At 39.4% G+C, this 27,535-nt stretch overlaps 1 protein-coding gene across 7 annotated transcripts in view; it reads right to left on the reverse strand.

Moving 5' to 3' along the window:
- Window positions 1-27,535, reverse strand: part of DLGAP3 (DLG associated protein 3) — a 487,940-nt gene that overhangs the window by 118,528 nt on the left and 341,877 nt on the right. For 4 of the 7 annotated variants that reach the window (XM_075853348.1, XM_075853344.1, XM_075853343.1 and 1 more), the window contains 2 exons: window positions 18,870-18,974; window positions 13,729-13,963 (listed from right to left, as the gene is read on the reverse strand). In XM_075853348.1, the coding sequence (XP_075709463.1) occupies window positions 13,729-13,963; window positions 18,870-18,974 (340 nt within the window). The remainder of the gene's footprint in view (window positions 1-13,728; window positions 13,964-18,869; window positions 18,975-27,535) is intronic. The other 3 variants (XM_075853349.1, XM_075853347.1, XM_075853345.1) reach the window with 1 other exon arrangement.

Raw genomic sequence — 27,535 nt, forward strand, 5'->3', positions numbered from 1 at the left:
AGCTCTTGCACGAATCACGCAGTTCGCACGGAAGTGCTTCCGTGACCTTCGTGGTTTTCACGCACCCATTGACTTCAATGGGTGCGTGATGCGCGAAAAACGCAGATTTATAGAACATGTCGTGAGTTTTTTTCAGCGCACTCACGCTGAGCAAAACTCACGGACTGTCTGCATGCCCCCATAGAGTAATATAGGTGCGTACGACACGCGTGAAAAGCACGCGCGTCGCACGCGCGTATATTACGCTCGTGTAAATGAGGCCTAAGACTGACAAAATTTACAGTTTTTGGCATAGCCCACGATTATGGCCCATTGGTAGTAGGAACTATGTGTAGGCCTATTTTAGGGTAGCCTGAAGCCTGGCCAGTTTTTTCCCCACTGCAGAAGTTGTGTGTAGTGATAGGGGAATAGTTGTTCTATATCAGCGTGCCTTAGCATTGCACTATTGGAGGCATGTGTCAGTGTTATAACTTGTAAATGATATCTTCTCAGTGCAAGTAGATTCCCATTTGAAAAAATGTTTTGTTGTGAAAAGGAAAATGTTAAAACAGAAAATTCAGATCAGGAACTATACCTGGATCTGGTCTGTGTGTGCACGATATTATTTCGTTTTGCTGAGGATTGAACCAGCTGTTTCATAAGACAATTCTGTGCAGTATATATAAAAAGAAGAAAAATCTGTTTGTATATATCACTTTTAGTAATGTTTTTATTCAATTGAATTACCTGATGACGATCAATTAATGATTATGCGATGAAATGATTGTTCTTTACAGAAAGTGTCGTAATGGAATGTGGACGAATAAGGAATGTAAACCGGTAGCATCCAAGGCACTCTTTATGGCACTTGCATTGATGGTATGTGGCCTCACATATGCCTCCAAGACTGCAAGGATCAATTTGGTAAGATCTAATTGGTATGTCCCAGGTTTTACAGCTGTTGCTGCTAAATTCTGTTAGAGCTAATTGATTTGCCTACAGAACAGTCCTGGCAGACCGGTGCCCACCTTATTATCATACCCATCTCGCCCCGAAGAGACCTTGGGAGGCTTTCCAAGATAAAACAAGTTGCTTTCAGCTTTGTAAGATATTAGGTATATGTATAACCCCTTAAAGCAATCGCATTTAAGGAGTTTGCAGCTCATCGGCTCCCCAGCAATGAAATTGCCGGGGTGCCGGTGTCTGAAAAGGCAACTGGAGGCCTAACACTAGCCTCCCGGTATGCCTAGTACTGAAGCATTTCAGGTCCCCGTAGCCGCAGATCGGCAGCCCTGATTGCATGGCAGGGCTGCCGATTTGCGGCTACGGCAACAGGAGGCCTAACAATGGCCTCCTGCTCTGCCATTACTGAAGCCGATTAGGCCCCGCCCGGAGGCGAAGACTAATCGGCTTGCTGTCAGTGAATGACTGACAGATCTAATACATTGCACTACATAGGTAGTGCAATGTATTAAAACAATAATCTGACTGTTGGACCTTCAAGTCCCCTAGTGGGACTAAATAAAAATGTAAAAAAAGTATAAAGAAGGTAAGAAGAGTTGTAAAAAATATAATAAAAGTTTCAAGTAATAGAATAAAATGCAATCGCCCCTTTTCCCTTATAAAGTCATTTATTATTGAAACAAATAAATAAAGCATACATATTTGGTATCGCCACGTCCGTATCAGCCTGAACTACAAAAATATTATGTTATTTATCCCACGCGGTAAACGGCGTAAAAAAAAACATCCTGTTTTTTGGTCACTTTGCCCTACAAAAATTTGAATAAAAAGTGATCAAAAAGTCGCATGTATTTAATAATGCTACCTAGAAAAACTATAGCTTATCTCGCAAAAAACAAGCTCTAATAAAGCTCTGACGACGAAAAAATGTAAAAGTTATGGTTCTCACAACATGGCGATAGAAAAAATACATTCTTTTTACAAAAGTAATTTTATTGTGCAAAAATTTCTAAAACACTAAAAAAGTGCTATAAATTAGGTATCGCTGGAATCAGACTGACCAGCAGAATAAAGTTAACATGTAATTTATAACGCATGGTAAACTCTGTATAAAAAAACCTATGCCAGAATTGCTGTATTTTGTTCACCTTGCCTCCCAAAAAATAGGATATAAAGTGAACAAAATGTCGCATGTACACCAAAATGGTACCAATAATATGTACAGCTCGTTCCGCAAAAAAACAGCCCCCATGCCACTACGTCTATAAAAAAAAAAAATGTGTTAAGGCTCCAATAAGTCAGGAAATAAAAAAATATGAAGTTGTGCAGGCCCGAGGGGAACATTTCTTCTGTTTCAAGAGGCGATTTATCAAAGCCCTAAAATTATGGAACCAGGAAGGATAGGACCCAAACATATCTGCTGGAAGCGAGGGTGCCCATATTATACCAGGACAACACTTTCCCAGCAAAATCCCCCAAACTGCAAAGGTGCGGAGTGTGGACCAAAAGGGGGATAAGTAAGGATACCGTTTATCAGTGTGATAATGGCCTGTGCAGAACGGATTGCCTCACAGCGTAACAAATATCTATGGATTATTTTATTGATTTTTTTTTATCCAATTATTATACCACCAGACTATGCCACTGATGTGCTCTGCCCAGCTTACATATGCACCAACATTATAAACTGAAATACCAGTAAAACACCAAAACAAATCTACTACCAAGGCAAATGGCGCTCCCTCCCTTCTGAACCCTACAGCATGCCCAAACAGCTGTTTACTTACACATATATGGCATTACCATACCCAGGAGATCCCTTTTAACAATTTTTTGGAGGGGTGTCTCCAGTGGCACAAGTTGGGCACAACATATTTGCCACTGAAATGGCATATCTAGGAAAAAATAGAAATTTTTACTTTGCACCATCCGCAAAGCAATCATTTATGGAAATGACCTGTGCAGTGAAAATGCTCACTACACCCCTTAATTAATGCCTTGAGGGGTTTCCAAATTGGGGTCACTTCTCAGGGGTTTATTTTATTATTTCACATCAGAGCCTCTGCAATTGTGAACCAATACTTTGTTAATCGCCAAATTAGGCCTCAACTTCGCATAGTACTCTTTCACTCCTGAGCCTGGTCAAATGTTCAGGTAAAAGCATAGGTCCATATGTAGGGTAATTCTAAAACCGAGAAACAAAGCATAATAATTAGAGAGCTTACTTGTTATGGTGGCACAAGCTGGGCACCACTTATTGGCATTTCTACGGAAAAAATCCCATTTTCACTCTGCAACATCGAGTGCACACTAATTTCTTCAAAACAGCTGCGGTGTTAACATGCTCACTGGACCCCTATGTGAAACCTTGAGGGTGTAATTTCTAAAATGTGGTCACTTCTGGGGGATTTCCACTGTTTTGGTCCCACAGGGGCTCTGCAAATGCGACATAGTGCCGAGAAACCAATGCAGCAAAATCTGCACTCCAAAAGCCAATGGCGCTCCTTCCCTTCTGAGCCCTATTATGTGCCAAAACAGCAGTTTATGACCACATATGGGGTATTTCCGTACTCCAGAGAAGTTGCTTTACAAAATGGGGATCATTTTTTCCTTTATTTGTTGAGAAATTGAAAATTTTTGAGCTAAAGCTACGTAATTGAAGAAAAAGGATTGTTTTTATTTTCACTGCCCAATTCGAATAAAATCTATGAAACACCTGTGAGGTCAAAATACTCACTACACCCATAGATGAATTCCTCTAGGGGTGTAGTTTCCTAAATGCAGTCACTTTTTGGGCGTTTTCACTGTTTTGGTAACTCATGGCCTCTGCAAACCATTCCTGCTAAATTTGAGCTCCAAAAGCCAAATGGCGCTCTTCCCCTTCTAAGCCCTGCGGTGTGTCCAAACAGCCGTTTATGACCATATGTGGGGTATTGTTTTACTCGGGAGAAATTGCTTTACAAATGTTGCAGTGCTTTTTCTCCTTTAGTCCTTGTGGAAATGAGAAAAAATTAGCTAAACCTAAATTTTCTTTGAAAAAAATTTAGATTTTCATTTTCACGGCCTACTTCCAATAATTTCTGCAATAAACCTGTGGGGTACAAATGCTCACTATACCCCTAGATAATTTCCTTGAGGGTGTAGTTTCCAAAATGTGGTAACTTTTGGGGGATTTCCACTGTTTTGTCACCGCAAGAGCCCTTCAAACCTGACATGGTGCCTAAAATATATTCTATTAAAAAGGAGGCCCAAAATCCACTAGGTACTCCTTTGCTTCTAAGGCCTGTGCTTCAGTCCATAAGCACACTTGGGCCACATCTGGGATATTTACTAAAACTGCAGAACCTGGGCAATACATATTGAGTTGCGTTTCTCTGGTAAAACTTTCTGTGTTACAAAAAAAATGGATTAAAAATGAATTTATGCACAAAAAAAAAATGAAATTTGTAAATTTCACCTCTACTTTGTATTAATTCATGTGAAACGTCTAAAGGGTTAAGAAACTTTCTAAATGCTTTTGGAATACTTTGAGGGGTGAAGTTTTTAAAATGGGGTGACTTATTGGGGGTTTCTAATATATAAGGCCCTCAAAGCCACTTCACAACTGAACTGGCCCCTGTAAAAATAGCCTTTTGAAATTTTCTTGAAAATGTGAGAAATTGCTGCTAAATTTCTATGCCTTGTAACATCCTAGAAAAATAAAAGGATGTTCAAAAAGCGGTGCCAATCTAAAGTAGACATATGGGGATGTTAATTATCAACAATTATGTGTGGTATAACTGCCTGTCTTACAAGCAGATACATTTAGATTTAGAAAAATGCACATTTTTGCAATTTTTTGCTAAATTTTGGTGTATTCCACAATTAAATACTGAATATATCGAGCAAATTTTGCAAGTAACATAAAGTCCAATGTGTCACGAGAAAACAATCTCAGAATTGCTTGGATTGGTAAAAGCATTCCAAAGTTATTACCACATAAATTGAAACATGTCAGATTTGTAAAATGAGGCTCTGTGATGGTCAAAAGTGGCCAAAGTGGGAAGGGGTCAAGGGTCTGTCATTGTTATTGTATGTACTTAGAATAACTTTTATAGAGTATGCAGATGTTGTTATCACCAGATGAGTATTTATTTTAACAATTGACAAAGGTTGGGTCCCCAGCAAGTGCCAACAAATTTAAATCAAAGACTTTAAAATGATCCATTACTGAGATGTAGCAGGCACAGCCTGAGCCAATACAACATGCTTGTCATGAACTGAAGGTAGTGTCACAATTCTAAGCAGCAGTGCAGACAAGCAATTTGCCGGAGGAATAGGATTTCGATGCGGAGGGTTTGTGGCAGTCATAATAAAACTCCACTAATCCGCCTACGAGGGAACTCACTCCAGGCTCACAGTATGAGGTGCTGTGTACAGCCCGGTGACGTATACTAACAAGAGACGGTGTCTGACAGATGAGAAAGACCAAACCAAGTCCTGCTGACAACAGCAATTGTCAAAGTAAAGTAAAGGTCAAAGACCTGAGTGAACCAGTCAGCAACATCCAAGTGTTTTACAGCGGAAGATAAGTGACCAGGAGGTGTGTAATAATAAATCCTTCACTGGACACCATCGTACAGTCTGACTGCACAACTGTGTGGATTACCCTAAGGGTGACAGTCAGTGAAGAGTAGAAGACAGAAGAGGATGAAGATGTACAGGACTTGTCAATGCACTGATGGGACCCAAAACCCAAACCTGAGGGGAAATACATAAGGTTTATAATCATAATATATCATCTCTGTAATATAATATGAGAAAAGTGGGGTTTGTGATAGATGGTCCATTTGCTTATATTATCACTATTAAATTAGATTATGGATTATCGAGCAGGATGCCATATCATGCTGAGATGTAATTTATATTCCACCTGCAATGACCTTCTCCCCCCCTATTTTCAGAAATATATAAAACCTCTGTGTTTTTTATGTGGCCTTGCAATCAACAGTCTAGCTGAACGCCCAGACAAAGTTTCTATCCTGATATTCACATACATATGTGAATAAAACTCCTCCACACTCCCCATTTAGAAGAACAAGCTATTATATTCTGGCCAAATAGAACAGGTGCAAGTCCGACGTAAGCATCTAATGAAATGATAATATTACATCTAAAATGTATTGTATGCCTGTGATTGGCTCAATATTAAATATTGTATGCAATTGGCTAAATCAGAGTTATTGTCACACAGCCTTTGATTGGTTAATCTCAAGCCTACACCCTTTTATGAATGATATTATTGTAATTGTTTGATCAATAAACCTCAGAGGAGTATTTTTGTGCATACTAGCAATGTCTATGTCTCTTACTTCTCTCTGATATATATCGATATAATCTATTATCTATTTGAAACACTCGTCTAAAAATTTCAGTCTAATATATTTTGAGCCATGACTTCCTCAACAATCTTATTAGTATTTCTTTGTGGTGGACACAATGGTATGAGTAATTCCATGTTCGTGTTGGTATTACAGTTCTATCTATACTATTTTGTCTGCATTAAAGGGGTTATCCGGAAGTTTTAAACATTTTGCAGGAGGGCAGGGTAGGGTATTAAATAATAAACTAACATGTACTCATGCTTTTCAATGCCCCCCCACCCCAGCACCGAAAACCCCATTCACGGCCGATCAGATCCTAGAAGCTCCACCTACGGTCACATGTGGTTTATCAGTCACGTGCCGCTGCAGACAATCCCCGGCCTTAACAGTGATGCTGCCATGAATGGCATGGGACAGCAGAAGTTAGCGTTTCGTTGCAGTGGCATGTGCCAGATGCACGGCACGTGACAGCTGCTGAAGCTTCCGGGACCAAAGCATCGGGAAATAGATGTCAGCGCTGGAGGGTGGTGTCTAAAAGGTCCTTGTTAGTTTATTATTTTATACCCTCCCCTGCCATCCTGCAAGATTTTAAAACTCCCTAATAACCACTTAATTGTGTGGACACTGTGCATTTACTAAATGTGGCAATGGTGTGAAGACAGTCTAATGTGAGTACTATTATTTGGAACAATTTATGTTATTGGCATCACAAGGCCTAGCCATTTATAGAAGGCAGTATTGAGATTACAACCAGTGTTAATTGGCATAGGGACATAGAGTGGGACATGCTCTGGTGGACCCAGCACATCCATGGATCACATGGACATTCATTTATTTGGACAGCACTGTGGCTTAATAGTGAGCGCTGTTGCCTTGCAATGCTGGGTTTAAATTCGACCTAGGGAAACATCTGAATTGAGTTTGTATGTTCTCCCTGTGTTTGCATGGGTTTCCTCTGAATACCCGGTTTCGTCCCAAACTCCAAAACATACATGTAGGGAATATAGATTGCAAGCCTATTGGAGACAATGAGGACAACTTCTGTAGAGCACTGCAGAATATGTTGGCACTATATAAGTAACAGAAAAAGGAGACAATAAAACTTTTTTATATGTTTGGCAAGGTTCAACTTCACAGTTTCTGAAGCGGGACCTGTGGCTTCAGATTGGGCTCAAAACGGCTTCATTTTAAACAAGAGATGTGAAGTTAAGACAACCCCTTTAAGCTTTGATTATTTAAGCAATATGAGAAGAAAGCTTGTGGTAATACTACTAATACCAAAATATTTAAATTGCTTGTTTAGATCATATACAGGTCCTTCTCAATGAATTAGAATATCATCAAAAAGTTAATTTATTTTCAGTAATTCAATTCAAAAAGTGAAATTCATATATTATATAGATTCATAACACACAGAGTGCTCTATTTCCAGCATTTTTTTTCTTTTAATATTGAAGATTATGGCTAACAGTTAATGAAAACCCCAAATTTTGTATCTCAGAAAATTTTAATATTATATAAGTCAAATTTCAAAAAATGATTTTTAACACCGAAATGTTGGCCTACTGAAAAGTATGTACAGTATATGCACTCAATACTTGGTCGGGGCTCCTTTTGCATGAATTACTGCATCAATGCAGCGTTACATGGAGGCGATCAACATGTGGCACTGCTGAGGTGTTATGGAAGCCCAGGTTGCTTTGATAGCGGCCTTCAGGTCATCTGCATTGTTGGGTCTGGTGTCTCTCATCTTCCTCTTGACAATACCCCATAGATTCTCTATGGGGTTTAGGTCAGATGAGTTTGCTGGCCCATCAAGCACAGTGATATTGTGGTTATTAAACCAGGTATTGGTACAGTTTGCAGTGTGGGCAGGTGCCAAGTCCTGCTGGAAAATGAAATCAGCATCTCCATAAAGCTTGTCAGCAGAGGGAAGCATGAAGTGCTCTAAAATTTCCTGGTAGATGGCTGCGTTGACTCTGGACTTGATATAACAGAGTGGAACAACACAAGCAGATGGCATGGCTTCCCAAACCATCACTGACTGTGGAAACTTCACACTGGACCGCAAGCAACTTGGATTGAGTGCCTCTCCACTCCTCCAGACTCTGGGACCTTGATTTCCAAATGAAATGCAAAATGTACTTTCATTTGAAAACAGGACTTTGGACCACTGAGAAACAAACCCGTCCTTTTTCTCCTTAGCCCAGGTAAGACGCTTCTGATGTTGTCTCTGGGTCATGAGTGGCTTGACACAAGGAATGTGACAGTTGTAGCCCATGTCCTGGATACGTCTGTGTGTGGTAGCTCTAGAAGCACTGACTCCAGCCGCAGTCCACTCCTTGTGAATCTACCCCAGATTCTTGAATGGCCTTTTCTTGACAATCCATTCAAGACTGCGGTTATCCCTGTTGCTTGTGCACCTTTTTCCTTCCTCTCAAATTTCCATTAATATGCTTGGATACAGCAATCTGTGAACAGCCAGCTTCTTTAGCAATGTGTTGTGTGGCTTACCCTTGTGGAGGGTGTCAATGACTGTCTTCTTGACAACTGTCAAGTCAGCAGTTTTCCCCATGATTGTGTAGCCTACTGAACCGGACTGTTGAACCATTTAAAGGCTTAGGAAACCGTTGCAGGTGTTTTGTATTGATTAGCTGATTAGAGTGTGACACCATGAGTCTACAATCTTGAACTTTTACCCAATATTCAAATATTCTGAGAGACTAAATTTTGGGTTTTCATTAACTGTTAGCCATAATCTTCAACATTATGCTGGAAATACATCACTTTGTGTGTAATGAATCTATATAATATATGAGTTTCACTTTTTGAATTGAATTACTGAAATAAATTAACTTTTTGATGATATTCTAATTAAATAAAAAGGACCTGTACTGTATGTGTCTTTTTAAAAAGAGATGTTGGCCATTATTATTCCTGTATATATAAACCCCATCATCCCTGTATATACCAGTCAGCCATCATCCCTGTATATAACCACCATCCACCCTGCATATAAACCCTATCATCCGTGTATATACCATTGGGGTGGGAACTGTCCGCTCACCGTGGCACATGGGCATTGAGGCATTTAAAACAAGAAGTAAATGGGGCGGGCATTGGGGACACTGTGGACCAATAGGATGCCTGAAATGTCGGTATATGCCAGAAGTGCAGCGGAACCGGAAAATATTAGCAAAGCCGCACAAACAGAAGGAGCAGAGGGATATCCTCCACTCGTTGTTGGAACGGGGTTAGGTGAGTATGTATTTTATTATTACTATTATTATTATTATTAGGCACAACCCCTTTGCTTTGATTATCTAAGCAATATAAGAAGAAATCTTGTGGTAATACTACTAACTAATACCAAAATATGTCAATTGCTTGTTTAGATCATATACTGTATATGTCTTTTCAAAAGGAGATGTTGGCCACTATTAGGGCTGGGCAATTGATCGGAAAAAATCAGAAACCGAAATTCAGCACAGATAGCCGAGATCATCTTGTGCATTTCGTTTTGTTAATTTTATTTCCGTCAGTTCCCTGCTCTACTATTCACTGTATAACGCCGGCTACTCACGGCTCAACACAGACAGGCGCAATGACATCACTGCTTCACGCCTGTCTGTGCTGAGCGGTGCGTGACTCAGTGCAAATGTATTAAGCCTGCTGCACTTCTGCCATCATCCCTGTATATAACCCCCACCGTCCATGTATATGCCATTGGGGCGGCAACTGTCCGCTCACGATGGTACATGGTCATTGAGGCTAAACAAGAAGTAAATGGGGTGGGAATAGAGGACACCGTGGACAAATAGGATGCCTAAAATGCTGGTATATGCCAGAAGTGCAGCGGAACCGGAAAATATGCACCGAGCCACACAGACCGGAGGAGCAGTGTGATCTCCTTCACTCGTCATTGGAACGAGGTTAGGTGAGTATGTATTTTTATTATTTTTTCTAGGCACTATTGGGGATGTATGGGGGTATTATACTGCATGGGGGCAGCTCTAGGGACACTATACTGTGTGAGGGGTAGTGTCAGGGGGTATATTATATACAGTAGTATACAGCAGGCTCAGGGGATCTACGTTAATTAAATGGTGTGGCATGCAAATAAGTGGCGTGGCAAGCAAAAAGGGGTGTGTCCTAAAATTGTTTATTAATCGTAATCGAGGTTACATGTTCAATTAATTTGATTTAGGTAATAATCGCCCAGTCCTAGCCACTATACAACTTTATTTGCATTAAAACCAGAAGCTATAGTTCAAGCAACTGTAAAATGTTCACCTGGCTATAACTAAGGGCCTTGTAGCCTAAGATATGTAAACATGGAATGTATCATGTCACTTTTATCAAATAAAGTAGACATTTTACTGGATAGAGTGCTGGAAATGTTTCCATATCATTCACAGATAAAGATTATCACCAATACATTGCTTATAGGAATGATAATGTGGTACAGTTTTCATATCTAACTTAGTACTACTACACATGAATATTACAGCTATGTGCTAAGGAGCACTTTCACTTAAAATAAAAATCACCAATACATTTTTGAGTTGTTTGTTTTTCGCAAGTTTTTACAAATCCTTTTCAGCAGTTTCTTTGGTATAACTATTTTCTCAAAATTATAACTGGATACAGAAGCTATTACATCTCCTAAAGGAGATCTCACCCATGTTCTCCAGACTCCTGGAAGCATAAATCTGCCCGGTTACACATTGATACTTTTCCGATGCATTGCCTGTTTAATTTGTTGGATTTAAGTAGTTTAGGAAAAATAGCTGATAATCCCTCAAAGAGTTGTATTGCCTGACAGCTCCTCCCACTTAAAAAAAAAATTTTTTATGAAGAAACTATTAAAACTAAGAAAACAACTCAAGGACTTATATTTCTAGGTGATTTAACAATAATAATACATTATGTATTGTGTTATAACAATGAAATCTAATATAGTACTATACCTATAGCTACTTTCTATATTTGTCTTTTAAAGTACACCTCAAGTTACAACCAAATTTTAATATGTGATGGCCCTTACTAATATTAGCTTCTTTCCATTACGCTCCATTAAAAGACTGTGCCTCCACTCCACAAAGATGGCAGCAAGATACCCCTTCTGCACAGTTACAATAATGGCTCAGTTCCTCCTAGAACAAGGTTGAGTGGGCAGGATCTTTCTCCAGTGGGTACGGAAGCCAACAAGAAAGGGCACATCTTCAAAGCCATGCATTGGGTGTGTAAAATGCAGATTATTACCAAAAAAAAGGGAATGGTCCTCCAATGGTGTATATTGAAAAGCGGTTTATATTAGTAATTTCTTTGATATATTAAAATGTGTTTGTACCCAGAGAAATGTTAATTAGATGGATACCATTTGTTGTACAGTACGTGTCAATAGCAAATAAATATATGAAAAACCAAGAGTGGGCAGGCACATTACCTATCTATGGAGTACAAAATCTATGCCCTAAAGCAAACATCTAAAACTAACAGAGAAAGTAGGGCAAAAAAATTCAACATGCACATCCAAAATTATATTGAAACAGTAGCAAAATTTTATTGACACCAAAAAGGGAAGACAAACAAATTAAAAGCGTTGTATACAATAATTTAAACAGTGCTCCATGCTAAGATACACACCGTAAAGTGCGCAAGAGCCCCAATCTAGATCAGACCTGGCGGACTACATTAGTGACCCTAATAAGGATCCCATTTCAATAAATAGAGTAATTCCTAAAATACGATAAGATCATGAACAAATGTGACATACAATGCAAAAAGGCACGTACCCAAAATAGCTGGTCATTGTTTTTTAAGTGTGCGCCACTCTGCCGGGCTTGTATATATCTAATGTCTTATTCTTATGATTTTTTTAGGTATGTGCCTGTTTGCACTGCATGTCAGATTTATTCATGATCTTATCCTATTTTAGGAATTACTCTATGTATTGAAGTGGGATCCTTATTAGGGTCAATCATGTAGTCCGGCAGGTCTGATCTAGATTTGGGCTCTTGCGCACTTTACAGTGTATCTTATCATGGATCACTATTTGAATTCATGTATACAACGTTTTTAATATGTTTGTCTTCCCCTTTTTGGTGTCAATAAAATTTTGCTACTGTTTCAATATTATTTTGGAGGTGCATGTCGACTTTTTTGCCCTACTTTCGCTGGTAGTTTTAATAGCAAATAACTAAGCACTGACATGAGAGATGAGTCAGTTAATTAATAACCGATAAAACACCTCCAAATAAAGTATAAAGTACTCAAATTGATCAACCAGCACAAGATCTAAGAGGGTAGTTAACGAAATTGAACCTCAACTCCCGACTCTGCCAAGCTTCAAAATTTTATTTTCACCCCTTAGTCATAAAACATATTCTTTTATCTATTTATATTCTACAGTCTACTTTTTACTAACTTTTCTCAGATCATAGGCACACTTCACCACATTTCTTCAGCAATTCTACGTTGTTATAAGACAGTGAAGAGATGTGGGATAAAGAATCCGTAATGAGAATAACAAAGACATTTTATAGCTGTCAGGAAAAAAGAGGGAGAAAAGCAGAACATACATCCCTGGCTAACTGGCAGATACAATTATTCCATTCACTCTCATGGTGACCAGCAACACATTACTTTTACACAAGCCATAACTTCGCACACATGAAAGCTAGCATATGACTTTAAAGAAAGGTCACCTTCTATTAGCCACTGCAACATTTATCTGCAATGACATATATGAAAGTTGCTAGTTATTACTTTATAGTCCAGGTGACTTTAACGAGCAAAGTCATGTCTGTGATCCCTTGACTGTGAAGCTTGCCTAATGGGACCATTATATTCCATAGTTACACAGTAATATTTATATCCTAACTTTAGCAGCTATTTAGCCAAATATCTAGATAACAAAGGATAGCAGAAAAATAGGCAAAATTGGAATTGACATACTGTTATATTCTAACACTAAAGTGGGTGTAAAATGTATGCTGGTGTCTTAAAGAGGGTTTCTCACGCTTAGTGATGGCACTTGTTTATCAAACAGCCGGAACCAACTGATCTTTAGAATAAAACTGCTCCTTAAACATTTTTGTTTGTCTTTACTTCCTTGTACTCGTGAGGTTGGACCCCCACCGATCATAATTTTCCTATAATCATACTATAAAGAGAATTCCTCTTCAACATAACGATCATAACAACTTTTTTCTTTTTTCACAGATCTCAGAAGACTGAATTAAATATTTTAAAACTAGAAGACGTTGATAGATCTAGAAGCAACATGAGTAGAGTGAGACAAAAATGAAAACTCAACATAAAAACGACTTGCAATAACTATAATGGAAACAGATAACAACAAGTTTATACCGCAGCATTATAGACATAGTATGCTACATTATGCATAATAGCCACTTACAAGTGTTGGGCTTGAGGATGCTGCTGGCAAGGGTTGGTCCTGATGGCCCAGACATGGAAAAGACAGAGATGCAGTCATCATCTTGGGAGCAGCCAGCTTGGATGGCACGGAGGTAGCTATGACTGCGCATTCGGAAACAGCCAGGAAGATCCAAGGCTTCAACAGCATGAGATCCTACCTCGCTGAACACCGATTCACATGTGGCCCCTGATTGGTGGTTTAGTTCGCCCTTAACCTGGAAATCGAAGAAGTGTAGGATCACAACAAATTCAAATGTCACACAAGGTCTTCCTGACCTAACACCAAATTCAGATTTCATATTTATAGAAAGAATGTCTATCTACAATTTACATAGGATATGACGTGAGAAAAGCGGAAGGAACTATCTCCTTTAAAAAAAATGGTATATAGCTCTTATTTATAGTGTAAATATTTATGTAAAATTAATGCACATAGAATTTTAATTGAGATCCGATATAACCCTGAAAAAGTACTAAAATAGTTGGAATTTTCTTAATTCACCATGTCACAAGTGCTGTAGTTAACAACTTGTGATGTGGATTTCAAATGCCAATGTGCCTCACCTAGTCCTGTATTTTAACCATGCCCAGGCAACAGTAAGCAGAGCAGTCAATGATAGCCACAATTCTTCCTCCAAGTAGAAACCAGCTGGATATGAGGATTGTGTTTACCCCACCAAGAAAGGCAACAATTACCGACTTTCTCTTCTACATTTTATATGCAGCATGAAGTTACCATATCTTAATTTAATAGAAGACTTAGGAATAAATTAGGGTCAAGGGTATAGGAGCTTAAGGGAGAGATACAAAGTGAGATATTTGAGGATCCCCCATTCGGTTACAATGTCAAGGTCTGCACAGTCTACGGGACTATTTTATGTTTTCATATGTGAAAAAGTCCTTTAAGTAGTTTGTAGAATTCAAATATTATTTTTATTTCATAAAGTTCAACTGACTGACTTCTTGCTCCCATATATGAGTATAACATAATATAAACTCATGATATTTGTAAATAATAGTACTGACTGATTCCATAATGTGTAAGATTTGCAACTTCCAGGTTATGATTCTAAATTCAGCCTCGAAGTGAATAACAATTATTGGGCGCGTGAAAAGGTGAGTTAATAATACATGCTGCATACAAACAGTATAGTAGATGTGGAAGAGAAAGAAAAGTAGACCTTTATTGACAAAAAGAACACTGACTGGTGACTACAATCCATATCCAGTCAGCCAACCCTAGGAGAATTCTCCATAATTGAATATGAAAAAAACAAAAAAACAATGCTGGGCCATAAGTAAAGCACTATCTTTATTGATTCATATAATTAAAGTGCAATCTCTTGATACAGAGATAATCCACCTACTGGCCAGTAAGTTAAGAATTCATATATTGTAAATAAATATCACAAAATTCATGAAAATCAATTCATGTATTTTTAATACGCCAAATGTAAATTAAAAAATCTATAAATAAAGAAATTCATCAATAATTATCTCATGCTCATCAATACGGGGCCATCCAGCCTGTAGGTAAGGAAAATAGAATGTCAAAGTATACATCTCCAGGTAATAGTCCAAACAAACTGGTATTCTAGGCTTGCTTATACAGTAACATTAACGTATAGGTAATTCCTGAGGCCACCATTAACTGAAGTTCATGAACATGTCTCCACATTTGTCTCCACACAGATATATAATTTTAGTACAGGTATAATGGGCTTCAAATATATTTGTCTCTGAACAGCAATACTTAAAGAGTTGATGAAGCATACACTGGCAAAAGCACAAGAAGTACAGCAAATATAAATACCTCCGTTCATCGACTATATCCAACGTTCACAGTCATAGCACTGGTGCAGTCATGTATAATGCGTGGTAGACCGGCTCGTAGCAGAGCCTTTTTAAATATAATCAATAACTCATGGCACCCGCCATAATAAAAGGCTAAGCCTTAGGCGAATCAAAAGTTGGGTCGTTGCCCACTACCATCAGAGTGACTTGACAGGAAAGCCTGGTTTGTGCCAAATTCCTCACTATCCAGAGGTCTTCAGTGGACAGAAACTTTAACATCGACATGATCCTGTAGCGTCTTTACATCCAGAACAATGCACTTAGTCCAAAATTTGCGCTACTCATTAATGATCTTTATTAATTCATATAATTAATTATGAATATAAAGTGCATTCTCTCCCTACAGAGATAATCCACCTTTTGGACAGGAAGTTAAGAATTCATATATGGTAAATATTACAAAATTCATCAAAATCAATTCATATAGTTTCAATTTGCCAAATGTAAATTCATACTATAACAAGTATAAATAGAAAGTTGCACCATGAGTAAGTCCAATTTTAGATGAAACGCATTGGTCTGGATCTAATGACGCTATAGAATCATGTGGATGTCAAAGGCTCTACCCGCAAAAGAACGCAGGATACCGTAGTAGGGAATTCGGCGCAAACCAGACTTTCCTCTCAAGTCGCTCTGATGGCGGTGGACAACAGCCAAGCTTCCTAATTGCCTAAGGCTGCCCATACACTTTAAATATCTTGTCAGCCGAACAATTGTTAAAAAAATGGACGTGTGACTACAACCATAGAACTTCATTGTTCTGAAGACAGCAGTTGTAAAAAAAAAGCCAACATGCCCGTTTTTCACGAGGCTAAGTATGCAGTCTAGATCACTTTATGAGAAACAGCATGGATTGCTCCAACCAGTTTGTTTGGACTATTACCTGGAGCTGTATCCTATGTACCTTACCTACCTTACCTTATTGATGAGCATGAGATAATTATTGATGAATTTCCTCTCCCTTACTGTATAGTTGTTTATGAATTGACATTTGGCAAATTTCATGAATTTTGTGATATTTATTTACCATATATGAATTCTTAACTTACTGGCCAGTAGGTGGATTATACCTGTAGCGAGAGAACGCACTTCACATTTTAATTATATGAATCAATTAATATAGTTTTATAAATAATACCAGTGTGAGTGCTTTACTTATGGCCCAACATTGTTTTTTTTTTTCTTTTTTTCATAGACCTTCACCGATCCTTTACTGTTTGCTGCCTTGCAAGAAACCAATGTATAAAACAATGAAAAGCTGGCAGTTTGCATGCCTTGGGCTACCTGAAGCTAAATTTGAAAGTTAATAAAAAAATTAATAAAAATTGTGGCTAACAGACGTTCAAAATTAGATTTTTTTCTATTTCATTTGTATTAGCTAAGGTATTACTTAAAGGCATGGTAGCACCATATATTAATATATTTCATATTTGTAAATATTATATGCTGCACATAGGCAAAGTGCTATATTTTCACCTAATTCACCCTTTGCATTACAAAAACTCATAACTACGGCAGATCTGGAAGTAATCCATGACAGATAAGGCATGATGTGGATATAAAAATCCACCGCATGCTCTTCTATCTAATTTTTGTAATTTAAAGTGTGTAAATGTGGTAAATTGTAAACGTTCTGTTCTTTGTTGCAGATTTACAGTGTAGAATCCACATTGAGTATCCATAAATAAACCAAATGTAAACATGGTCTTAGGCCTCATGCACACGACCGTAGCCCGACCGTAGCCGTGTGCACGCCCGTGATTTTCGTGTCGGCCGGCTGCGGACTGTCAGCGGACTGTCAGCCGCAAGCCGCCCGCACATGCACATGGCCGGGCCATTGTTTTCAATGAGCCCGGACCGCAACTCCGGACCATAATAGGACATGTCCGTACTTTCTGCGGTCCGGGTTCCCGGGCCGTGCACGGACCGCAAAAACTACGGTCGTGTGCACGGCCCCATAGAAAAGAATGGGTCCGCAATTCTCCCGTGGATTTGCGGGGGAATTGCGGACGCAAAAACACGGTCGTGTGCATGAGGCCTTAGAGATTAATGTATAAAAATATTTTTCTACAGGGATTTATATAGTTTTCGCTACAGTGTCAGTAGGTCTGCTTTCAAATCTTATTATCTGGGTTGGGGCCTTTCATATAATTCCTTCCCATAATCCCATTATAATATCCTTAAAGAGGACCTGTCATCTTTCCTGAGATGTCCGTTTTAGTAGATAATTGCATTACCCATTAAATAACAATTCTGGAGCATCTTTTCCTTGAGCTTTACGTTGTGCTCTGTTATTCCTCCTAGAAATTTATGAAAAAAACTGATAACTGTGTGTTACTAGTTGGATGTGTGACTCTACAAGGACTGACATTATCCAATCATTGCTGACAGAGTGAGATTGTGTAGGGGGACACTCTGTTGACAATGGCAATGAGCAAACTATTGGCCCTTTTCACACAGAGTTTTTCGGCGCTGATTTTTACACGGAAATCGCGTCAGAATTAGCACCAAAGAAACCGCCTCCCATCGAAATCAATGGGAGGTGGTTTCTTGGTCTTTCTTCCCGCGGTTCTGTCTCTGACTTGCTATTGAAATCAATGGGAGGCAGAGAAAAATATTTTTTTTTGCCCGCAGCGCCCAAAAACCGCCGCAAAAACCGAGGCAAGAAAGTGCGGGCAGATTTTATTGCTCTGTGTGAACAGGGCCTTTGTTGTCAATTTATTTATACATTTCTAGTAGGAATAACAGACGAACAACACAACACAGAGTTATAAGAAAATATGTTCCAAAATTTTTATTTAATGGGGAATACAAGTATTTACTAAACTAGACATGTCAGAAGAGGTGACAGGTTCTTTTAAATGTGTTTTGCTCTGCGACAAAACAATAACAAGGGTTATGTCCAACTGAGAAGCAATGTATGACATCATCAGGGTTGTATTATGTCCTCATAAAAGCAGATATCCCAAATACCTTAAGCCCTTGTATAAAGAACATAAAAATATCTATAAATCTAAAGCTTTAAAAAGCTACAAAGCATTTCAATTATAATTTATATACAAGTCCCAATTAAGTCTTAATTTTCTAATGATACTTGACTACATTTGCATAATAGGAAAGGAATAGGGAAATATATTCCCACTGTGCTGCCTTGCAATTGCTTATTTGTGCTAGCACCTGGTTTTTCGATGAAGCATAAAACAGTAAATCAAGAGCATCAAATGATGTGGTTACATATGATTCTTTTCAAATCCGTACTGCACTTACTAGGTATTGTTCCTGTGATTTGTGATTCCTCTGTATCCTAAACCTTGGCGAGCCTGGGCCCTGAGTAATTCCCGGGTAAAATAAGCCTTCGTGTCTGTTGTGGTACTGCAATAAAATGGACTAATTTTACATGTGTCCATGCTCTCCAAATTGTTGCATACAAATCTATGATGAGGAATCCTTAAAATTCTGTCAGTTTGCATTAGTTTTTCAATTCTATTTTTTACATCTGGATGTATTTTTAGAACATGAAAGACGGGAAATACATTTTTTTTTTTGATCTTATAAAACTGTGTACATCATTTTGCATCCCAAAATAAATTAATGTGATACCTCAAAGTATCCTTTCCTTTATGTGTTATTGCAAGAAATATCTAAAAAGGAACTCAAAAGACAAGCATAAACATGGCCTCACTGTGTACCCTAGACCTATGGAGACATAGAAAGCTATCAATTGCTATCTAAAATGTGACATCTATAGCACCTGACTGAGATGAGACCCCTATCTAAGGCCTTATTCACACGAACGTGTTTTTCCTGCATTGCAGTTCTGTGTGACATCCGCGGACGTCTGACTTCAATGGGTGCGTGATACGCAAAAAACGCACAAGTATAGGACATGCAGTGAGTTTAACGCAGCGGACACACACAGCGTGAAAAACACTGAATGTCTGAATGGCCCCATTGAAATGCATGTCTGTGTGACGTCCGTTGTTTAAACGTGCGTAACACGGACGTGAAATACTCTCGTGTGAATAAGGCCTTATAGAGTGAAAGGCACGCAACAGTAGAGCAGCGGTGGCCAAATAATCGATCGCAGTCTCCTGCCTGACCAATAGGTGGGTAGTCAGTAGATTGTGACTACCAACACTTATTCACCCTCAAGAAGGTAGCTGCCTTAAAAGTAAGCAGCTGTCTGCTGGGACTACACAGGGAGCGTGATGACACAATGTACTGATATCTCATTAATATATCCACGTAAGTCCAGCATATGGCCGCTAAAACAGGGCTGGGAAGAGAAGGGCTCCAAAAGCTTCAAGAACATTGCATCTGAGAGCCAACAGGGGGTAATAGATAAAAATTAGGACATATTTGGCACTGTATTCGTAGCCACTGTTGTATTGGGCATCTGTGGCTTTCACTGCTAAGTGAAGCATATATGGTTGTAACTGTTACTGGGGGTAGGCTGTAATAGGGTCATCTAGGCTTAGTGCGAGCTGTGAGGGGAACATCTGTGGATGGCACAGGGTGTAAGGGATGGCAGATTAGTGACATGCGTTTAGGAACATTGCAATTAGTAATAAATAAATATTTTCCATTGCTTTATTTTGCTCCTGTTGAGGGAAAAAGCACAGTTAGTTGGTGGTCGATATAAGGTTCAGTTCACACGCTGCGTAAATACTGCATTTTTTCCGCAACGGAATTTGTTTTTGAAAATCTGCAGCAAATACAGTAGCAGCAAAGTGGATAAGATAAAAACAAATCTCATCCACACGCTGCGTAAATAATGAGCGGAAAAAACGCTCAGAAATTGACCTGCAGTGCGGAATTGTATTGCGCAGCATCTCAATTGTTTTTGCATAAATGCTGCGTATTTGTTGCGGGTTTTCCCCATTGAATTCAATGGGGAGGTAAATCCCGCAACAATCAGTAGTCATTGCATTTCCACCGCAAAAAGCACAACTCAGATAAAAAAATTAAAAATCTCATACTTATCCAGAAGTCTGTGTTCCTCCCTCAAGCGCAGCCTCCTGGCATGATGTTTCATCCCATGTGACTGCTGCAGCCAATCATAGTCTGTAGCACGGTCACATGGGATGAAACATCATGCCAGGAGGCCGGCCTGGATGACGTCAGAGGGACGGCCTCCTGGGATGACGCTTCATCCCATGTTACCGCCGCTGAAGCCAATTACAGGCTTCAGCATTCTCATGGGATGAAACGTTAGCTAAGTGCTGCAGTTTCCCGCAGCGGACATTCCGGCCGAAAAACTGCACCACAGTTGGTGCACTTTTCCGTCCAGAATTTCCTGCGGTGCACAGGCTGGATATGCTGGGTGAATACGCTGTGTGCTATTACACAGCGTATCCGCCCCATGTGAACTCAGCCTATCACTTGGCCTCAACATCACAAAAAATAACTTGAAGCTTAGAACCTTTTTCCCACCCCTGCAGGAGACCGAAACCTAATATTCTTTGGAAAATTCAAGACTATGGAAAACGGAAATGAAAAAGCAAGGTGGATTTTTTTCTTGGTGGGGATGACTTTAAGAATATATGGGGTTGGAGTTATGCCACGATGTTAATTTATTTAGCAGAAAAGCACAGTTTGCTCTAATAGAACTATATCTTTATTTTTGGATCTCCTGTTTATTTTGCTTTCTAAAGCAGATACATCCTCAGATGATTTATCATGATAAATCAATGGTTATCAATCATAAAGTTTGGTCATGCTGAGGTGAACATGCGTTAATGCAAAGAAAGAACAAGATGCTTATTCTGCACAGCTCTCATACAAAAAATGATGACACATCCACAATCTGAGAAACAATGTTTTATGTATGAAGCATGAAAAATGTGCACATCTTAATGATCTCTTCAATTCTACAAGATCATTTAAAGAGGCTCTGTCCCCAGATTTTGCAACCCCTATCTCCTATTGCAGCAGATCGGTGCTGCAATGTAGATAAGAGTAACGTTTTGTTTTTTTTAAAAACGAGCATTTTTGCCCAAGTTATGACCCTTCCTGCCCCAGGTCCTGCATCATGTCGGACGAGCGAGGACACATCGGCACCAGAGGCTACAGTTGATTCTGCAGCAGCATCGGCGTTTGCAGGTAAGTTGATGTAGCTACTTACCTGCAAACGCCGATGCTGCTGCAGAATCAACTGTAGCCTCTGGTGCCGATGTGTCCTCGCTCGTCCGACACGATGCAGGACCTGGGGCAGGAAGTGAGTGACGTCACAGCGTGATCTCTCGAGAACACGCTGTGTGTCTGTGCACTGCCAGAAGCTGGGTGGTAACGAAGAGAAGTGGATGATGCTGATTCGTCAGCATCATACACTTCTATTCACAACGCCCAGCTAGTAAAAGAAGTAAAAACGCCCAGATGTACATACACAATACACGCCCAGTTGTACTTTAACTTTAAACACGCCCAGTTGTACTTTAGAAAGCCTCATTTGCATAAATATAAAAATGGTCATAACAAAAATGCTCGTTTTTAAAAAACAAAACGTTACTCTTATCTACATTGCAGTGCCGATCTGCTGCAGTAGGAGATAGGGGTTGCAAAATCTGGTGACAGAGCCTCTTTAAGTTAACCACTTGCTAAATGTGCAATGGGAAAATATAGTAAATGGTTCTTTTTCTATGGTTTTAGTTTTTTGTTCTTTTTTTTTTAGAAAAGAAAAAAATAATATAAGCATAACTAAGTACCATATAGTGTCACTAAAAAAAAGGTCCAAACTTCGAGGGGGTCAGGCAGCAATCTCTCATATAGGAGATTATGATGGGTGAATGAACCCATGGTGGCCGATCTTCCAAAATACCAGTAGAATGCAAAATTCAAGAAAAGGGTCACAACGCCAATGCCGTGTGATAAACTATATGGACAGAAGTATTGGGACACACCTCTCAATTATTGAATTCAGGTATGTCGTTCTGTCCCATTGCCACAGGTGTATAAAATCCACATACCTAGCCATGCAGTCTGCCTTCACAAACATTTGTCAAATAATGGGTTGTACTAAAGAGATCACTGAATTCGAGAGTGGCACTGTAATAGGATGCCACCATTGCAGCAAATCAGTTTGTGAATTTCTTCCCTCTTAGATATTCCATGATCAACTATGAGTCTCATCGTTGCAAAGTGGAAGCATTTAGAAACCACAGCAACTGAGCCATGAAGTGGCAGACCACGTAAAGTTACAGAGCGGGGTCACCGAGTGCTGAGGCACATAGTGCAGAAAAGTCACCAACACTCAGCTGACTCAATAACTGCAGAGTTACAAAATTCCTCCGCCATTAACATCAGCACAAAAACTGTGCGGAAGGACCTTCATGGCATGGGTTTCCATGGTCAAGCAGCTGCATGAAAGCCTTACATCACCAAGAAGAGTGCGAAAAGCCAGATAGACTGATGTAAAGCACACCGCCATTGGACTCTGGAGCAGTGGAAACGTGTTCTGTGGAGTGGCAAATCACCTTTCTCTATCTGGTAGCCTGATGAATGAGTCTGGGTTTGGCGAATGCCAGAAAAATGTTACTTGCCTTCCTGCATTGTGCCAACTGTAAAGATTGGCGGAGGAGGGGAAAATTCTATGGGTTGTTTTTCAGGGGTTGGCCTAGGCCGGTTAGTTCCAGTGAAGGGAAATCTTAATACTCTAGCATGCCAAAATACTATGGACAATTGTATGTTTCCAACTTTGTGGGAACAGTTTGTGGAAGGCCCTTTTTTGTTCCAGCATAAAAGTATGGTTGAGTGAGTTTGGTGAGGAAGAACTCTAATGGCCCGCACAGAGCCCAGACCTCAACTGCCTCAACACCTTTGGGATAAACTAGAACGGAAATTGCAAGCCAGGCAGTCTCGACCAACATCAGCGTCTGACCTCACAAGTGCACTACTGTATGAATGGGCAAACATTTCTACAGACACACTCCAAAATCTTGTAGAAAGCCTTCCCAACAGTGTGGAAGCTGTTTTAGCTGTAAAGGGGTGGCCAACTCCATATTAACCTGTTCCTGCACCACGACATAATAGCATGTCGTGGTGCAGAGGCGGATGTTTTGAGTGGGCTCATCGCATTGTTCCTGGCCGTTTTACACCTTAAATGCTGCGATCAATCACGATTGCAGCATCTAAATCGTTAGAAAGAAGGGGCGACTCCCTCCGACAGCTCATTGCCCCCCGCGATTCGATCGGGGGGTGCCAAAGGTTGTCATGGCAGCCCAGGTGCCTAATGAAGGCCCCCAGGACTGCCTTTCTTCATCTCCTGTTAAAATGAAAAAGTTAAATAAAGTTTCTTAGTAGTGTACAAAAAATATAAAAAAAAACCTTTACCATTTTTCCTCTAAAGTAATGTAAATAAAATAAACAAAATTGGTATCGCCACGTCCGTAAAAGTCTGAACTATCACAATATACCATTATTTAAGCTGCATGGTGAATGTCGTAAAAAATAAAGAATGTAAGTGCCAGAATCGCTGTTTTTTGGTCACTTCATATCCCACAAAAAAATTAAATAAAAAGTGATCAAAAAGTTTCATGTAGCCCAAATACAGCAATAGAAACTGCAGCTCACCCCGCAAAAAAATAAGCCCTCATATCGCTCAAGTTTCCTCCTTGTAAAAGCAGTAAAACATAAAAAAAACCTATGTAAATTTGGTATTGCTGTAATCGTATTGACTGGTAGAATAAGGTTAACATGCCCTTTTTACCATATGGTGAAGGCCGTAAAAAACTAAACCTCTCAAAATATTGAGGAATCACTGTTTTTTTCCTATTCCACCCCACAAATAATTTTTTCCAGTTTCCCAATACATTATATGGTACAATAAATGGTGCCGTAAAAATCTACAATTCGTCCCGCAAAAAACAAGCCCTCATATGGCTTTATTGACGAAAGAATAAAAAAATGATGGCTGTTGGAATGTGTCGAGGAAAAAGTTTAAACGAAAATCCCACAAATGGCTGTGACGGGAAAGGGTTAATGCCTATACATTTTGAGTGGGATGTCATAAAAGCTCCTCTAGGTGTAATGTGTAAGCATCCCAATACTTTTGTCCATATACTGTATGTTTCACATTAATCTATATTGGTTGTCCATGTCGGATGAGCTACCACTGTGTTGCAAAAAAACTTGTACGTAGCAACGTTTCAAGTGAATACCCTTCATCAGTCTTAGCTGCGCATATTGCAGGAGTGAAGCGGTATAGTTTTTATGCTACACATGTAAAAATATTTATTTCTTTATAGTTGGGGTTGCTCCGGAACCACTTTTTTGAAAAGTAAGGAGTCAACAACCATCCCCTAAGAAGGTCTGCAGCATCTGAGGTGTGTTATATGAGTTTATGCAGGATCTAATGTCTATAATATATTGCTTTGAGGCAAAAGGACATTGAACTGCAAGTTCTGAAATGCATTTTTTTATTTTTTTAAAAAGGGAGGGGGCACTGCGTGTCAGTCATTAAGTGGTTGGCACAAAAGAAGCTACTTCTTTCAAAATAGATCTGCATCAGATTGCTTCTACACTGAGCACGTTTTTCACTTCACTCGTTTATATATTTTATTTTGCACTGCACTTTCTTTATTTTTGATATATTTAGTACTCTCATCCAAACTCTTTATTGCCATCTATTGGTGCCATGTGCACAGCTTCCATGGACGCTGCTAAATCTAAAAACTATACACTCACACTACGTTCATGTCATTCTTTCAGGTGGCTCTGAGCATAGTTTGACCGTGTCTGCCCCTTTTTACATCTTTAATTACCACGTGACTATTGTTAGTCATGTGCTATTCACGCTGACCCATCACAATAGATGTATTCCACTGTAGTGGATCTCAGTCTTAATTACCACGTGATGTACGTCAGTCACGTGTTGCTCACTTTAAATCGTTATGTCAGATATGCTCCACCACAGCAGATGTTGGCGCCCATGGAATGTGGACATGACCCCAAATGGCGGTGTGCATTACTATGCAATTACGGAGCCAGCTATTCATCCAACCCGGCTATTACACACATGTGAGGTATGATCACTATACAATATTCGTCAGCTGTGTCACCTATGTCTTAATTGGCTATTGGCTTGTTAAATATCTAGACCCACTTGACACTCCATTACCACCAGACGAAACAAATAGCGAGATGTACGTTGGGGCTGGTGTCCTGTTCTTGCTCTGTATATTCTTTGCATCTATAGTTCCCTATTGACTGCTATAGTATTTAGAGTTTTATGCATTTTTATGTGCTTGTCAGCATTATATATAGTGATCAGTAGTTTCCTACTATTTAGTACTTGTCAGATGTTTGCAAAAGAGATATACTGACATCACACCGCCAACTGTTTTGTGGGCTGTCTCCTTTTTATATGTATGTTATAAAACATTTTGCTATTTAATAAAGATTCATACACTATTTTTAAATATTAATTTGTCCTGCATATATTTTGGTGCTCCAATATTGAACTGCATGGGACAGTGCTGCCTTGCATATTGGCCCTTGACTAATTGATTATGTATATATTTCCTGTATTTCCACAGCAGACTTTTTACCATTTAACAGAATTGATTTTTAGGAATTGGAAGTGTCAAGCAAAACACAAGCTGATCTAGTATATAATGGAGACAGATTACCCACTGAGGATCAGGATCAAAGGACTGTCCGTGAGTTAATATATTTATGGCACAAATTGCTACACGAAAATATGGTGGAATAAAATCTCCATGGAGAGTTACATATCTAAACAGCTAATCCCTGGGGGACTGAGAGTCCAGGTATTACCCTCTAATGGTATGGAAGATGAGGTATTTACATGCAATTGGGAGTAGATTTGCAACACAAGTAGTAAATCTTTTATGCAGCTAATAATTGATTTAAATTCAAAGACTCTAGAAGATCTGATGAAGGAGATCGAAACTATAGAAATCCAGATCAAACTAAATCTATCAGCCTCTGAACTTGACAAAGCCCAGAAAGAACAAGAAGAAACATTTAAGATATGGGAAAAACAATCAAGAAAATAAGTTCCAAGAAATTCCAACGGGACCTTCAGGACCAACAAAATAATAGAGTGTACAAATGGCGTAACCATAAGAACATGCCTAGCACTCGGACATCATTATTGATGTCATTGACATCAATAAGTGGAGAATCTACATTTTCTTCGGAAGTGGGAGATTGCTATCAAACTTGACAAACTAAAAACAAAAATAAACAATAACGCAGGCCTGAGACCAAACGACGACTGGAAACACAACGTAACAGACAGACGGACGACACCCCACGTAAAGAAATCAACCTATCTGATAAATGTTTAACTAATGTTCAGATGGAGGTGCTGCAATTAGGTTTATCTTTTCCCCCTTTCTAAATTTGATTGTTTTTTGGTAGTGAAAAATCTTCATGTATTTGCCTGTAAATTAGCATTTAAGAAAATCTTTAAGGAAAAGGCTTCATCTACTGTACATATTTTCAGACTAGAGAAGCAGAGGATCTGTACATTCTTGCCGACTTATTGGATGAGCAAAAAAATTATTTCATCGGGAACTGTGCACAGTCTGGGCCCAGGTTCAGAAGAACCTAGAGGCGTCCCAGAGCATACAAAAGACTCAGGCAGATAGAAGATGTTCTGCTAACCCCTTGTTTGTGGTCAGGGATCTGGTGTGGCCATCTTCAAAAAATGTGCGTCTTAAAGTCCCGTCCAAAAAATTTGCTCCCCGGTATATATGGCCGTACAAGGTCATTGAGGTCCTTAACCCTGTCTCCTTCCGGCTGCAGTTACCCCCGTCTTTTCAAATACACGACGTGTTTCATGCCTCCCTCCTGAAACGCTGCTCCCCGTCCTTCGCTACCTCGAGGAAACCTCCGGTCCCTGTTCTCATCCCTGAAGGGGTAGAATTCGAGGTGGCCAAGATTGTGGATAGCAGGATGGTCCAAGGCTC

The sequence above is a fragment of the Rhinoderma darwinii genome, chromosome 2 (genome assembly GCF_050947455.1).
Source record: "Rhinoderma darwinii isolate aRhiDar2 chromosome 2, aRhiDar2.hap1, whole genome shotgun sequence".
NCBI classification, from domain to species: Eukaryota; Metazoa; Chordata; class Amphibia; order Anura; family Rhinodermatidae; genus Rhinoderma; species Rhinoderma darwinii.